General features: G+C 36.7%; 1 protein-coding gene across 3 annotated transcripts; it reads right to left on the bottom strand.

Moving 5' to 3' along the window:
- Positions 1–2,721: 2,721 nt before the first annotated feature.
- hmgcs1 (3-hydroxy-3-methylglutaryl-CoA synthase 1 (soluble)) lies at positions 2,722–13,521 on the bottom strand. Of its 3 annotated transcripts, XM_026942033.3 has the most exons (11): positions 11,797–13,078; positions 11,314–11,341; positions 10,056–10,513; positions 9,674–9,799; positions 8,907–9,071; positions 8,327–8,495; positions 7,178–7,348; positions 6,736–6,842; positions 6,517–6,642; positions 6,206–6,363; positions 2,722–5,504 (listed from the first exon to the last, which is right to left on the bottom strand). In XM_026942033.3, exons 3-11 carry the CDS (start codon positions 10,501–10,503, stop codon positions 5,415–5,417), a joined length of 1,560 nt encoding a protein of 519 aa, XP_026797834.3. In that variant the 5' UTR covers positions 10,504–10,513; positions 11,314–11,341; positions 11,797–13,078; the 3' UTR covers positions 2,722–5,414. The 3 variants fall into 3 exon arrangements, with proteins under 3 accessions (XP_026797834.3, XP_026797832.3, XP_026797833.3); XM_026942031.3 differs by lacking the exons at positions 11,314–11,341; positions 11,797–13,078 and adding an exon at positions 13,366–13,521; XM_026942032.3 differs by lacking the exon at positions 11,314–11,341 and having other exon boundaries at positions 11,797–13,076.
- Between the last annotated feature and the right edge of the window lie 4,132 nt (positions 13,522–17,653).

Here is a 17,653-nt window from a genome sequence, read left to right as displayed (position 1 = left end):
CTACAGCCGCGTCCCAAACCACACACTACCCTACTGCACAGTACGCCAGATCTGCGCTACAGCAGCGCGGCGTACTGCATACTCTTTAGTAAGATAGTACGTGGTTTGGGATGCAGCTTATGGAACATTTCCTAAACTGAACGTCGATTCCAATAATAAAAAAGGGCTGCTCGTAGATCTTTACAAATACTGTCAAGCAAATAAATTCATTAGTCATGGCTTTTGATAAAAAAATATTTTGTTAGATAATGTTTATCTGAAAACATTTACTTTCTTAGCGCTGCTAAGAACACAGGACTTCTATGATGGCGCCATCTTGTGGTGAATAACAGCTCAACAGCAAACTGTTCATTACTCTCGTTTAAAGAAACAATTGTACCCAAAATTATATTAACACAATTATGTACTTATCACAAATGTACTAGGGTTACAAACTGCACTGGAGCTAATGTTGCTAACAAGTAAGAAGAGCTCATGCTGACCAGTTTAGCATCACGCAAACTCTCTCTCTCTCTCTCTCTCTCTTGCACTTTCAGTAGTTTTATCCTGGTCAGGGTGCCAGTGGATCCGGGGCCTATACCAGCAATACCTCCTGGCCATTGCAGGGCACCATGCACACACATCCACATACATTCCTACACACCTAGCCTACATACTTTAGCACATCTACTGCTGGCAGGTTTTCGGGTGTTGGGAGGAAACCAGAGGAGCCCAAAGGAAACCCAGGTGGACAGTGGGAGAACATGTGAAACACCACATAGATAGTAACCCAAACTCAGGATCAAACCAGAGACGCTGGAGCTGTGAGGCTGCTCCTCTATTCTCCAGTTTCCTCCCACCTCCCAAAAACATGCCAGTAGATGGATTGGCTATGCTAATTTGGCTCTAGGTATGAACATGTGTGCATGGTGCTCTGCGATGGACTGGTGTCCCATTCAGGGTGAGTCACACAAAGTGTTCCCGGGATAGGCTCAGGACACGCCGTGACCCTGACCGGGTTAAAGGAGCTAAAATAATGAATGAAGGAAGGAAGGAAGGAAAATGGAACTATATTATCATCCAAATTACTTCCACCTTCAAATTTTAGGCCTCATTTCCAGCCTAAGTCAGATAACTGAATGTAAAATGGTGGACTATACTCAGTATAACAGAGTAAAGAGTACTTGTTTTTTGTAGACTGGTAACGTTTAACTGATGCTACATTTTAGAATTAAAAAGTTTGGGGAAAAGGTTTTAACAGAATAACTTAAAAAATAAAAATTGACCCCTCTTAGAGCACAGGCCTTTAGTGGCAGTGCTAACTTGTGGTGGTTAAAATCACAACTGCTGTTTATTTATTTGTGTAAACCATCTACAAGGCTAATCTGGCTAACAAGTTCAGTTTAGCATTGTATAAACTGTATGTCTAAATCATCTCACACTTAAGAAGGAGGATGATTTCTCTTGAGAGGGGTCCCTGCTGAAAAAAAAAACAATTGAAACCCTCAGAATTTGTAATGGTTTTAATGGTTATAATGGGAATCGTATTGGTTTTAATGGAAACTGTAATGGGTCTCTACTGGTAATTTGTTGCCTTCTGTTGGTGGCATGTTATGTCTAGTGGATACCATTAAGGACCAGTAATGGTAATGGTTTTAACGGCTAGCTGATGGTTTGTAATGGTATTTGTATTGGAAACCATTAGAATTTCTGTAATGGTTTCTGTTGGTTTTTTTGTAGAAGGAGTGTCATTTGTGTCCCACTGATATTACATTTATAAACATGTATGTAAAGGAAAAAATACATTTTAAACATGGGTAAAGTGTCCTTAACAACAACCTATGTGCATATTTCAGATAACTTTGATAAAATGTTAATAAAACCATCTACAGAAATTACAAAACAGCATTTCTTCCTGTCCCGGCTCCATATAACTACACTTTACCTTAAAATATAATCATTAAAATTTTATTTTTTTCATTAATTTCTGACTCCATTTAACATCTCGTGCTTGAAATGTCCGTTCCTTCGTGTCGTTCATTACAGGCTTACAAAAGTATATATAAATTTGAATGTCCTACAACATTCACTCAACTCTGTTGCCTGAACCCATTCACCCCTGTGAAATACTGTATTTGGAATATTCCACAAGCCAGATGTTCAACAGAAAGCTGCTCATCAGATCCTCCTGAAGATCGTGGGGAGAAGAAAATAAGTTCTCTCATTCTTTTTTCTTTTTTTTCAATAATATTTTGATACTGATTCACAGGGTCAATTAAAGTACAGCCATGTTACCCAAAGTATAGCTTCAAAGTACATTATTTAAAAAAATGAATGGTTAAATGTTTTCTTAGATTAAATTAGTGGATAAGTTAGATTTCTTACTGTGGTGGAAATTCATATAATAGTCCTGGACTAGGCTTAACTTTGGATAACATTACTACAGTAAACAATAGTAGGCATTTAACACCTCAAATGAAGCCCTGAAATTACATTACAGAATGTCTTACAGTAGACCTGAAAAGGTGGGAATAGAAAGGAGTCACTTAAAGATTGCAAGTACAAAAAAAGAAGATACAACAGAGTGAAAAACACCAATATCCCAAAAACACAGTGCTCCTGCAAAGAATTCTGATACTGGAACTCAAGCCATTCTTTACACAGACATTTTGTGCAATTTATTCTGCACTGTTATAAAGATTTGTGGTTTGCATTTAAATAAATTAATGACATCAACATGGATAAATCAAGAGATATTTATTTTCATTTAATTTAATACATACATAGACTACATCTTTTTTATATATATACAGCTTATTTTCTGCAAAAAAGTTATGCCGGATCAGGTACTATATATTTTTTTCCATTTACAAATATAAATAATTTTACGGCTAGTGCTGTACATTACTCACCAGAAATTGGTATAAGTAACTGATCACAGAGAAATTTCTTGTAAACATTAGCCATTTCAAGTTAAAACCTTTGAGGCAATTTGTTCTGGCTGTAGTATATATATATATATATATATATATATACACACACACACACATACACTCTCAGAAAAAGGGTACTACATGGCACCATTCCTTGGTGTTAGTGTGGTACCTTCAAGGGGACACCTTTTGTGCCTTTAGTATATATCCTTTACCTAGAAAGATGTATATAGTGTACTTTTAAGCTTTACTACTACATGCTCAAATTATGTACCTTAAATCTTTTTCAAAGGTACAATAAAGATAAATAATCTTTTAAAGGTACAATTTGCAGGTAAAAGATACATATTAAAGGTAAAAAAAGATAAGAATACCACCACAACAGGAAAGGTACAGTTTAGTAGCCTTTTCTAAAGAGACTGTTTATAACGGTATATTACATTATTCCGATTTTTTTGTGTGTTTTCTAAAAACACATTGAATGACACCATACAAGTCCCATACAGAAAAGTCTTATCAATGAAATGCAAATGTCTACAAGTGATTGTAATCAGTCTGAGGGACTGGCATTTTACATTTTATATTTCTTATTACTGAGCAAATTAAGCTCTTTATACACATTGCCAACTGGAAAAGAGGAAAATTACATCACTGTTGTGCAAGCTAGGGCCTGATTGATAGCCACTATTAAGCTTCCACAGAGTTATCTGTAAAAACCATGCTGATAATCTCTCTTTAAATGCTCTACAGAGAAACTGCATTCATGAATGATAGAGTAGGGCACTAGCATGCACTAATAACCCTAGATTTTGTGTTTAAACATTGCAGTTTAACTCTCTTGGACTCCAGGTCATTGACAGCTGGAATTCTTGTTCAAAAGGTTAATGTTATTTACTTGTATTGAAGTTGCATTATGATATCATCTGTCAGGCTCTAGTGTATGCTGAAAAGAAGTTCTCCTTTAATATCCAGTTTCATCAAATAAAAACCTGCCTGCAGTTTCAGAATGATCCCAGACACACTATGTGGCAAATGATATTTTTGTAAGCCATATAGGTTTGGCACAACCACAGGCGAGGGCTCAAGAATAGACAGAAGAAAGAATACACACAACCAGAACACATTAAAAACAAAATAAAGTATGTTAGTTTCTCAAGAGTTTTGATCATCACTGTGCCAACAGCTTCACTGAGCCTGATTTATAGATGGTGAGTGCATCTGTCTTTCCCTTAACCTTCCCTGCTTTAGTGGTCCCAATTGTGTAAAAAAAAAAAAAAAATAGTGCTGTTACGTCTATTAAACAACTAATATTACTTTCAGTTATACTCTGGTGAGCAATAAGAATACAATATTTTACTCTAACCTCATTTTGAACCGCATTTATCCTCAGTTCATGTGATGCAAGTGCTGCATTTTTACAGATACAGCCAACCTTATGGCAGCAAAAGACTGCCACTTAAAGCCTAAATTTATCTCATAATCTTAATAACAGAACAGGTGGCGATTCCATTTTTTAGTTGTTGATCACATACCACCATCTTGCTGCAAAATTGATTATGACTATAACTGAGAATGCACCACTCAAAATCTTTAACATTACAACTACAACTCATTGAAGGCAGGTCTCAAATGGTGCAGTAAGATATGAAGGATGTGTCACTGGATACAACGCCGGACCAACAGTTCCACATGCACCAACAGCCACAACGGCCCATGCTCTTATTGGGTTAGTGTGCTTTTACATACACATTCATTCACACTTCATTTAATAAGGGAGATCTCGAAATAGCAGGTGGTAAAGACTATAACTGCAGAGAGAATTAGGGACAATTTTCATTTGACTAAGCTGTGCTGATATGACAGTGGTCATGGTAAAATTATTATTAAAAAGCACAAAAAAACAACAAAAACAAAACATGATATCTACATGTGCGTCCAAATTTAAAGAAAATGTCAGAAGTGGGGGTAAAAAAGCAGCAGCATTGCTTACTGAAAAACAGCATGAGAAAAAATAATAAGGTCAATATCCCTTTACTCCCACCCTCACACAGCTGGGCCTGAGATTCTTATTATCTCCCCCTCAAACATTTCCACTAATTTAATGCAAACAAAAGATCTTAAAAACAAATCTGAAATGTGAAATCAGACTGAGGATTATTTGAAAACATTCCTCTTTGTCTCTGCATAGATCATAGGCTCTGAGCAGCAGACATGCACAGTTTGCCACATTGTGCTCATTACTTTCAAAAAGCATGTCCATATTTGACATTTATGGTACTACCCACTTTCCCCCATTCTTTTACCCCACCGACTTCTAAATAAGAACAGCTTAAACTGTGACAGAATAACCAGTCCTAACCAGGAACACTTAAAAAAATTATCCTTGTTCATAAATGTCTCAAGACCAAGACAGAAAGCTCTGCCTTGACCTCTTTTCTTTTTCGTCCAGGTCATGTGTCCTTACTGTCACCTAAAGTATGAGTAACCTCACTGAGGTTAACGTCAATGGTCCCCATTAGCAATGGTGACTGCCTCGGGGGCAGCAGCGGTGGCCGGGATGCGGGGCATCTTCTTCACCGGGCTGGGGATGTGCTGCCGGAGGAGACGAATTAGATTAGATTAATTAGATAGAAAGCTCAGATTATGGGCATATTTGCATACACTGAGAAAATGACATTAAACAACAAACCACTAAATTAGCAGTGCAAGTATTAAAGTTTTTTTTTTTGTATATTTTTAAAATTGCTTTCATGCCTGCAATAGTCATAATTTCCTGCATACTTCAGAAAAACTGACTCACAAAATAGCCATGTAATAATGTTTCTTGCTAATTTCTTAATTTCAGGCTTAATTTTTTTTAAGACCAGAAAATTCCTTTGGGTGGGGGCAGAGCTGAGCTGCTCTCCACTACCCCTTTTCCTTAAAAGGCAACTAATGAAGCATATGCAGGGGTCTGTTAGGGGAGGGGAACAGCTTGCCAATATTTTCTTTACAATTGTAATTCACTTCACGGGCAGCAGAGGGTATTGGAATTCGTTTAGGGAAACTGTGACCCTTTTAAAAGCAGATTTGAGTGATAAGGATCACTCAGCTTTCATTATTTTATCAAAATAATTTAGAATACTATTTTCACTCATTCTTGACTGGTATATTTATTCCTTGTAGTAAATCTTGTAGTAAAATTAAAGGGGCACAAGTCAACTAGGATTGCATAACTATTTCATGTTTCCTCATCAGGTTATATCACCATATCAGTATACCATGACAGGACTCCATTTCGTTTTCTGCCTTACCTCGGATGTGGTCACGGAACTTAGAAGTCCTGCTTCCAGGGGTCCGTGTTCATCCAAGGAACGTCTAGCGTAATACCTGCGATGTTTCTCATCCACACGCGTTAGATACCATGTTCCCGGGAACAGCTCGTCCACTGAACCCTGGGGGACGTAGTTTGCTGTGGGAGTAAACCAGATACCAATCATTGTGGGGAGATTCAAGATCAATATCCCTACGTTATATTTCCATCAGGTCACGAAATATGAAATTGGAAAAGAAGCTGATTATCTCTAACAGTTTCAATATTTTGATAAAGACTTCAATGGTTTACCTAAGTGATGGGTCTCCTCTCTAAGCTTCATGTTGTCTGCAAAGACAGCGGGTGAAACCTTCTTCCTGGAGTCCAGTCGGGCCTGCATATCTGATAGACTGGAAACCAGTTTATCAAGCATGGACCCTGGGGGAAAAAACACACACATGCTTACATAACTGGTTACTTCAGGGGCTCTCCATAATGTTGTGTGTGCTGTGAATACATGTATACACTCACCAGGTGTAGCATCTTGTGTGACTCTGATCGAGTAGAGTGTGGCAGCGAAGCCTGATCCATATGAAAACAAGCCAATTCTCTGACCTGCCAGCTGCTGAGGTGTGTATCTGTCAGGATAACAAAAGATCAGTCTTAAATCCTCATACAATACAAATTATGCACTCTGAAACACCTAATGAAAAATGATAGGAATGCTACATGTTTGCTAGTAATGAATCTGTTGAATAAAACTCTGTAAAAACAGCTCTAGTAGAACTTTCTCTCATGTCTGTCTCATACTAAGACCTGTACTGTAGTTTTGTATTAACTATAAACATGCATATAAAACAATACTGCCAGAATAAAACAGTTCTGTGGTGCTCATATGATAGAGAAGTAGACAGTGTTTAAAAAAATATATTTATGGAAAGCTATTCTAGAAAGCGTAAACAAGGTGACATACTGTGCTAGAATGGAAGCCAGACAGCCATACACAGATGGTGTGTACATGTTGCCATTCTGGTTGGATATGAGCAGGGAGGCCTTGGTTTTCTGCTCAAACATCTCTGCACTGGCTTTCATGAAGGCCTTCTCCACATCACGGTCAAAATACGTGTCCTCAGCCTTCACGTCCCTGGGGTAAAACCATAATAATATAAATGAAAAGATTAGACAAATGACAAAGAGCAAGAAAAGTTGGCTCTGTGTATGTGAAGAGGCAGTCAGAATAAATTTTACTGTTCAAATACTATTAGAATTGATTCATTTAAAAAAAAGTCTGCATTCAATTTGTAATGTTCCCTAACATAAGCTACCGAAATACACATTTCCTAAAACATTTTTAAAAAATGACCATTATTTCGTGATGTATGTAAGGGGCATACACACATTTTATTAAAATGTATAATTATGTATCAGTTCAAAATATAAGAAAATTCTACAGGACCAATAGGGACTAGGTTCTGTAAAACAATTAAATCATACCCTATATGGTAAGTATATACAGTATAGTGAATAAAAAGCCATTTGGGATTTGACATAACTAGGTGAAAAAAGAGGCAGATTTTACAAGGATCTTGGGTAGCGTCAGAAATATAAAATCAAACAAAATATCAGCAACATGACAATATCATTGTCCTAAGTGTGAATGTGTGTGTGCATGGTGTTGTACAGTGTACTTGGTGTCCCACTCAGAGTGTATTCCCACCTCAGTGTTTTATATATCAGTATAGGCTCTGGTTCTACTGCAGCTCTGACCAGGATCAAGCACTTACTGAAACACTTACACTTTATGATAAAATTTATATTTCTTGCTCATGACTTTCTGATTCACACTTTGCTTTTTTTGTGTTAAATCTGAATTTGATAGTTAAAGACAACTGATAGTTTTGTGTATTTTAGACAGACTCTCTCAAGTACATGAGATGATAAAAGCAGCTGTCCTTGCATATACACTTCTAGACTTCGTGTCAGTGAAGCCACAAACAGCGAGTTGGAGATCAAAGCAGACTACAGGCTGTCCAAAGCACAGTTTTTTTACGCCTGTAAGCGGGGCCTCACAGGAAATGACAGTTCTGTGTCTCTGCAGTTATCTTCATTTACAGATACTGACCTGAAGGCCTCCAAGCCACTGAATGGCCCACTCTCCATGTTGGGGCTGGGATGAGACAGGAAGTCGTTCAGCAGGAGTCGAGCCAGAGACTTCTGAACCAGTTTACAATAGGGAGAGTGGAAGACCATGTAGCCAAAGTCATTCAGACTGAAACGTCTCTCAATGCCCTCTGAAATGAACACACATACATAACATATTTATATATATAATAGATGTAAATAATCATAGTCTTTAGTCTTTCATGAGGCAGTTATATAGCCTGCGGTTTCTTGATAATTGTTCTTTAGCCTATTCTAAAGAAGCACACCTCAGTGAAAACAAGCAATAAACCACTATTGTATTCACTTAAAATTAAAAAAAAAAAAAAAAAAAAAAAACTCCTCCTGTGGCCATAAGAACTCTTTTCTTCACTAGGAGGTGTAGGAACAGCCTACCTTCACATATTTTGTTTGGCCAAATCTACTACTTTACATATTTGAAAAGTCAGTAAAGTGAGTAAAGTAAGCAAATTGCATCAGGCTGCAGTGACTGGAGATAAAGTACTTGCATAAGGAATGAGCGTGCTGATAAGAGTACACACCTCTTTGCCATTGGGCTTGAATTTTATTGCGGTAGACAGAGTAACATCTGTCCAATGCACTGAGGTAGCACTGGATGGAGAGCTTGCCATCCACTACAGGATACTCTGACACCATATCAGGCTTATAAAAATCATACGCATGTTGCATATGGGTCCCTCGTAGACCTGCAGGAAAAGGAGAAAAAAAAAAAACAGACACCATTATGAACCACTGTTTGGACTGGAAGTTTCTACTAGCCACTTTAGTATCAAGCAAACTGTATGTTTAAACCATCACACACCATTTGGTTCAGTAATGGCAAAATTAAAATGGCATGATAATTATAATTTTATTTGATATTTTAATTATAAGTATTAATAATTGATACTTAATTTCAAATCGAACAAGTGTGGACATATTGACTACATTTGGGGTGAAGGGGAAAATGACGTAAATTTCAATTTTGTTGCTCTAAGAGGATCTGTGCAACAGTCAGTCAGTTTAAACTACTCAGTGTCAGACAAATTTGATGCTATTTTACAGGAATAAAAATTATATATATATATATATATATATATATATATATATATACTACTTTAGTTTCCTTACATTTAAAGAAAATCCTATTAAATTTTGTACGGCCTTAAAGGCATGTTACCAGTGTTTAGAAACAGTAGTAAATCTCAACAATATGCTGACTTTGACCTTAGCTATCTACCAAAACAAGAGCAGTCGTGTAAGTGTATCAAAAGGTCATGACAGCTGTAATTTTTTTTAGGCCACATACCTCTATCAAATGCCAGAGGTGCGTTGGGCCCTACCAACATGGCCACTGCTCCAGCGCCTCCTGTAGGCCTGGCACTGCCTGTGGCGTACACCGCGATATCTCCAGCCACAACCAGAGCATAGCGACCTGCAGCAGGAAATGATAAATACAAATCAGACTCAAGAGGGATAAATACTAATATTAAAGTAAAGTGATTTCAGATTTCAGCATAAAAGTAAAATTATTTCAGCATGATGCACTTAATCCTTGGAAAATCTAAGAGGATGCAAAATTATAAAAACAGTACCTCTTTTATAATTAATCAATGTCATCAAAGCTCTCAGCAGTGCATTTATAAATAAATCACAGCTAAAGCTAGAATATATGACTAAGCAAAGTTTACCATCCCAGGAGCTGGACTCCACCCAGTTGACAGCATTGAAAAGAGCAGCGGTGCCTCCGTAGCATGCATTAGTCGTGTCGATTCCCTCCACGTCTGTATTTCCCGATTCCTCAAACAGCTGCATTAATACCGTCTTCACCGACTTTGACTTGTCGATGATGGTCTCTGTGCCCACCTCAAGTCTTCCCACGCTGTCATATGACAAGCAGTTTCTCTCCATAAGCCGCTGCACCACGGTCAGACACAGCGAGTTAATGTCCTCCCGGTCTGAGCAGAATCCCATTCGCGCTTGCCCAAGACCGACGGTGTACTTCCCTGCTCCTACGCCGTCAAACTCCTCCAGTTCTGCCTGGTCTACATACTGAGAGGGAATGTAAACCTCCATAGCAATGATGCCCACATCTTTGGGCCAAGTGGCCAAATAGCTCACAGGGAGAGAACCAGGCATTGTGATTGGACTGGAAAAGAAAAAGTGCACTACTCAACTGATTATGCCCGCACAGAAATAACAAAATAAAAATTGCTGACAATTAAAAATTCTTTCATCAGAATATCTGTAAGCACGTCCTGTAACATGTGCACACACTCGCAATACCTGCAAGTCTTCTGTAATAAGATTAAAGGTTTAATGTGGTAAAGGTCAAAAAAGCTGCTATCCCATGACCTTTTACCTAGTAATCTGTCACATCAGGCTGTCCAAAACAGTTCCAAAAATGGCTCTCCTACTGGCTATACAGCACACTACACTGAATATATACACCACTGTTCCATATCCAACACAGTGCGCAGAAATCTAATAGGAATTTAGTCAGTGACTTGGACCACAGACATGACAAATGAAACACAAGTTAGTTATGCTTCAGACTTTTAACTAAGCCTACATATGAAGATAGAACAACTAGCACTATACTGTGTAGAGCAAAATAAAGGCCTTACATTAGATCAGAGATTCCCAACCCTGGTTCTGTAGCTCCTGTTCTGCACATGTTAGAGTTCTCCCTTCTCTAACACACTTCAGGAAGGGCTGAGCATTAGCTCATTAGTTGATCAGCTTTCCTCGGAGCAGGAAAAACACTAAAATGTGTAGAACAGGAAGTACTCCAGGACTGGGAACCTGTGTGTTAGATCATCAAACCGTAGCAGAGCTTTCCAACAGTCTTTCAGTCATTCTCATTAGCTACTGTCTAACAAGCCAACCTTTAAAACGACCTGAAACAAACAACTGCAAGATAAATATTTATATTTAAAAAAAACTTACAGAAACTTTGGATCAGCAGCAGTTCAACCTATAAAACAATGAAATAGTGTGTCGTTGGCAGGGGGGGTGAGAGTGATCAGCAGGCACAGTGAGTGATGTGACCTCAGCAGTCAGCAGGCTAAGTCAACATCTGCTCCTGTAACAGGCTTACACGCTAACCTAACCAGATAAATACTCAAACTCGACTACACACAGCCAGTAGGACGCTTCAGGACTTATATACCTAAAATTACTTATAAGAAAAGACAAAATTAGTTCACGACATTAAACATTACTAGTAAAGTAACGCACAGGTCAATAGTTAGCTAGCTAGTCAGCCCCAAACACCGCTAGTGTTATGATGAGGTGCGACGACAGCTAGCTAAAACAGCTAACACAGCTAAACCAGCCGGAAACTAAAACCTCATGATTCACAAACTCACTTCTAATCTAGACAGTCAGTTTTCTCAGAGATAAACTTTAGATAACAGTATATCTTCTTACCTTACAAACATAAAACAAAATTTTTCAATGTCAGAAAGAGAGGAGTTTCTGCCCCTTCCCAGAGATCATAAGGTCAGTTCTCTCATGTGATCGTGCAGCCGGACAACAATAGCGGACGGACCGACTTCCGGTTTAACCGTCGGAGACGCGCTCGAGCGTGCTATGGTAACAGTGTATTTCAGATAGATACCTGATTAATTATTAATTAGTTTATTCCGTTTATCCACCCTTATTGTTAATAATGAAACCTATTAATGTTAAAAAGGCACTGTGTTGTTGCTCTGTATATACTTCAGTGATCGAAATTCTGAAGTTTATCCCTGGGAAGTTTTTTTTTTCTTTTTTTTTTTTTTCCAGTTTTCAGAACTATTAAAGTTCACACCTGTTCTGTATAATAAAACATTCATATATGTTGCAAGCCAAATAAATAACAGTAAAATATGTTCATTAAATATTAGCAGTTGTCCTGATTTTTAGTGTAAAGGGATGAATTGTCACTTTAACAGCTCATTCATTCATTCATCCTCATAAACACTTCATCATGGGCAGGGCTGCAGTCAGTCCAGAGCCATTCCCTGCAACAGTGAATACAAGGCGACAGAATTCACCCCGGATCACAATGAGAACTCATCCACACACTTATTATCTGTGTTTTTGGACAGAGGGAGGAAACCAGAGAACCCTGAGGAAACCCATGAGAGCACATGCGAAACTCCACACAGACAGTAACCTGAGCTCAGGATTGAACCTGGAGCTGTGAGGCGGTAATGCAACTCACTGCACCACTGTGCCACCTGCTTTAACAGGTATAACATGAAAATGTACAGGGTGCGATAAGCAGGTGCTCTAAGAAGCACTAATCTACCTGTGTTTGGTATTTCTTGATTTGAGCTTTTAAATAGTGTAAGGGAGATCTTTCATAAAGCTGTCCTTTTACAGGATATGAGTATTGATATGATGGTGAAAAAATGACAGAAAAAGCAATATATATATATTTTTAAAGTGTCCCACTTTAGCAATATTAACCCTAATAATAAATAAGGTTTCATATGTTTTACAATAGTAACAATAATAATTCAATTGTTGCAATTCTATTTCAACTGCAGCTGTTAGACAGGATGTCTACTTTTAATGTAAATCCTGTTTCATACAGATGTTTTACTGAAAGGTTATGATTAGACAATAACAGGAGGAGTAAAAGTAAACATATCGGATCAGATAGATTTCATCCTGTTCACCTTTTCACTTTTTCCTCCTTGTTATTCATAGCATTACATGGGTTTAATGCAGTTCACTTGTGGGATTGGTGTTTCTGTTTGTTTTTTCCCCTCATCATTCATAGCATTAAGCATTAGATAGGTTTAATGCAGTTCACCTGTTATTTTATTTATTTTTTATTTTTTTATTTTCTTAGTTATTCATAACAGTAGTTAGGATTTTATTTTTATTTTATTCTCCTAGTTATTCACAGTATTAGGTTTAAAACAGTTGACCTTTTTATATTTTCATTATTCATAGCATTAAGCAAACAAGTGTTTATATACAAACACGGAAAAAAATAATACTTACCTATACAAAGTATTCAGTTCTTCAAGAAACAGGCTGAATCTACAGGCACAGTTGTTAATGTCGATGTGCATGCACAGGGATGCTGATTCAGACACTGATTCTGATTTATTTATATACAGTAAGAGGTCATTACCTGCGCGAGCGCTATTCACTTTTGGACGTGTTTTAGGCGCCCAATCAGGACAGAGAACCAAAGTTCTGAAGGTTTACCGCCCGCCCCCTTTTTTTTAACGACCCACGAATCAGGGCGCGCGCAGACCAGCCGCGCTGTGAGTGGCTCAATGGTGTGAGTGAATGACGGTGTATGGTGAGAGAGCGCCGGCCAATCAGCGCGCGCCTTTCCGTCCGTCCCACGTGCGCGCGCCAATCCGCGAGCCAGTTTACAACACGCTGTGGCTGGATATTCAAATGTGTCCTACCTTGAGCACGAGAAACACACGGTGACTGTGATGCAGATTCACGAGATGGTGGTGTTTCACTAGGAACCTTTTATAAGCATGACTAATATAGCTTTGCAAAATATGAACAAGCACTTATAATATTTTAGTGAATAAAGTAATGATGTATGAAGTGAAACATTCTCAGTAAAGTTAACAGTCTGTAGAATACACACAGTTTACCTAAAAAAAAAAAAAAAAAAAAAAAACACCTTGAAAGAACATGTTGTACTTCCCTGAATAAAGTTTTGTTTACCAAGATACATGTAATATATATATATATAAACAATAACTAATGCAGTAAGTGATATTTTGACCTCAAACATAGACACTTCTTTGCATAAGTATTCACCCCCTTGAACCTTTCCACATTTTGTAGTACAACAATGTGGAATTGAAATGGATGCAAGTCATTAATTTACACAAAATAACATATTACTGAAAGGGGTGTGTGTGTGTGTGTGTGTGTGTGTGTGAGAAGGGTTGGGGAGGGGGCTTACAATACAGGATTGTACAAGTATTCACCCCTGTTGCTATGAAGCTCCTAAATTATTGGTGCAACCATTTGCCATCACAAGTCACAAAATAAGCTGAATGGAGTTCCCTGATTCATGACATATAATCCCAATTAACACTACAAGATGTGGAAAAGTTCACAGAGGATGAATACTGATGTAATGCACCGTAGTTTAATTTTTTTAACACTAATGTTTTAAGCAGTTTTAAGTATTTTTTTAAATTCTGGTTTCTAAATGATCAGCAGCCTTACAATTAATATTTTGCAATGCTTGCCCTTTAGAGAACAACAGCAGTGAGTCTCTGTCTGTAATGGCTAAAGAGCATGGAGACACCTGTAGAGGAATTTGTTTCACTTCTCCATGTAGAACACTGTAAGCACATTTATATTCTTGGATTTGTGCACATGGACTTCCCTCTTCAACTCAGACCACTGTTCTTCAGCAGGGTTCAGATCTGGGGAATGAGATGATCTTTGCAAAGCACTGATGTTTCTTTAAAACTTTGGCAAATTTCCAATGGTTTCAAACAAAACCAAAAAATTAATTAAAATTAATTGTGCTTAATGATATTTTTACCTGCTTATGCATTTTTTCAAAATCTATTATATGATTTGTACAGGTCAAAACCTTTTGTGATGGAAGTTCTTTGGGTTTTTCCACCATGGAATGAATGAAAAAAGAGATTTCACATATATGCAACCTTGTATTTATACCCCAGGGAAAAGGAAGTGGTTAAAAGCAATAACAGTGTACAGGGACAGAGGGCAAATGAAAAGACAATTTGTTTGCATCTATTTAAAATATTCCTTAGGGGTGTCAATAATTTTGGCAGATATACGAGAGAAAACATTCAATTTAAAAAGTTGTTCTAATGAGTAGACATTGTCCTAATGATTTTTTTTAGAATAAAGAAAAATAGTTCCTTCAGTTTTGTAGAAGTTTTGAATGATTGCCTATACAATGTTGAGTGTATACACTCATTTTTAAGAAGGGTGCCAATAATTCTGGAAGGCACTGTATATACCCTAAGTTTTAAAGGCCACTATTAATTGTTTTGTATACTTTTCCCTGGTGAAAGACCCTTACGATCCAACTAAAAGGTGTAAAAAGATCTGATCACCTTGAGGTGATCACCCATGTATCCTAAAATGATTTTAGTAGCCTTTATAAAAATAAAAGTATACTGTTGTTTTAAATGTTAAGCAAATTTGTTAAGTTTAGATTTCCTTTAATCCTTACATTCCATTTTCACATTTTCTCTTGTAGAAATGTATAACATTCATGCAAAAGTTCAAAGAACAACACAGTGAAAGAAAGCTGCATGTACAAAAAAATAAGACCAATTTCCCATTTTTATTTGCTAAAGACGAACACCAAAATAAGTCAATTTTGTTATAAAAGGTTTCCAATGGGATAAAAACTTTAATTAAACATTTCAATATGCTTAAAATGAAAGAATATAGCTTAAGCCAATTGTTCTGTTTCCTTAACCCAGAGGTTTCATGAGTTTATTTGCACAATAAAAATGGTGCTAATATAAAATTAGCCCCTAAGCCCTGGAAATCTGAAAAATAGAGATTAAAATAACAAACAAATAACAGTCAAAAGAATATATATTTATATATATATAATTATATATATATATATTGAGAAAGTGAACTTTGGTAGAGGAAACTCTATAGGACACCTGAGGTAGTAGAGACTGGAATAAAACAGCAATAGACTTGAAACAAAACAAAACAAAACAAAAAAGAAGAAAAAGCAGGAGAAGAAAAAGAAAGAAAGAAGAAAAAACAAGAAAAGGAAAAAGTACCAAGTGACAAGAAACAGCATTATTTCACAATTTCAGTCCAGCTCTGATCCATAAAAAGGGCAAAAGTACAACATATCGGTGTAAAATAAAATACATAACAGCAAGAGAAGAAAGAAAATCAATAAACAATTGAAGTATTGAATTACATGTATGACATATTTCAGTAATACTGATTAGCTTTTATGAATTTGAATGAATCTGATCTTTTTTTCCAGTATATAAAAGACAAAGAGTGCATAATTTTAAAGCTTTTCATAAAGACATTAAAAAGAAAGATAAAGTTAAAATAAACCCAAAGGAGGAACAAAAATATGTATTTATGGAAAAAAAAAAAAGTGTGGTATAAAAATACAGGAGTCAAGTAAAATAATTTTAGCTACCAAAAATTTCACATATATTTACATCTTAACTCTTCAAGCCTGATCAGCTTGTATCCCACACAAAACATGCATTAAATAGTTTTCTTTCTTTTTCTTTTTTTAAAAAATTCTCTCTTTAAAAATTGTCACAAATTTTTGACACCCCTTCATTTGATTAGGGGAGCTGAAATAAAAAAACAACAAAAAAAACAACAACAACAAAAAAAACCCCAAATTTGGATTCTCAAAACTGAGCCTCATCATCGTTTAAAAGGTTACAAGAACACCACCAACACTTGAAGAGTTACAATTCATACAATTAACATGATTTAAAAACATGTTCAGTGTTTCTAATCAAAAAGATGAGCAGACTCGTTTTTTCGAAAAAAAAAAGAACATTGATGAGAAAGAAAGGCGCAAGCTCAGAAATATCCCTCCACCATAAACAGCTAACAGCGCTTATATTCAGCCTGAGGTGAATCAGAAATGCTCGGCTGGACAACCATCATTAAAACATGCACTGGATATTTTTAAGGACAACAAGATCAAATCAACAACATTGATTATTAGCATCAGATTGAACAGCACCAAGAATGCAGTTGAGAAAAAATTCCTGTAAAAAAAAAAAAAAAAAGTTTCTGAATAAAATGACACTGTTTACAATGAAGGCTCATGTACACGCTAACATGCTATCGCAGAACCCGAAGGAAAGTGAACCGCAAATCGATGTTTTTTCAACATAACATCACAAGTTATAAGTTCAGTGAGGAGGTTCAAAACAATTTGCTGGTCTCAATATCAAAAACTCAGTTAAACCCAGAAAGCTAATAAATGTATCCTTATAACTCCGCCCTTAACACATATAAAATCATATATTTTTACACGGGATTTCCGTTGAGATTTAAAACAAAAAAAAAAAAACAAAAAAAAAAAGAAAGAAAGAAACGATACATTTAGACAGATACCGGCGTTATAAGCATTCACATTGAGCTTTACGCTAGCTGAAATAGCCAAGTTTCTGTTTAGCATCACCTTTCCCTGAAACCCGTTCGTGGTGTTTTTACATGTCACAAAAGTAAAACACGATGGCCCAACAGTAAAATGCACAAATATGAAGTAATGGTTAAATGCAACAGATTTAAAAACAAAGTCCACCAGTTA

This window comes from Pangasianodon hypophthalmus, chromosome 17 (genome assembly GCF_027358585.1).
Source record: "Pangasianodon hypophthalmus isolate fPanHyp1 chromosome 17, fPanHyp1.pri, whole genome shotgun sequence".
In the NCBI taxonomy this organism is placed as follows: domain Eukaryota; kingdom Metazoa; phylum Chordata; class Actinopteri; order Siluriformes; family Pangasiidae; genus Pangasianodon; species Pangasianodon hypophthalmus.
This window is presented reverse-complemented; position numbering and strand designations above follow the sequence as displayed.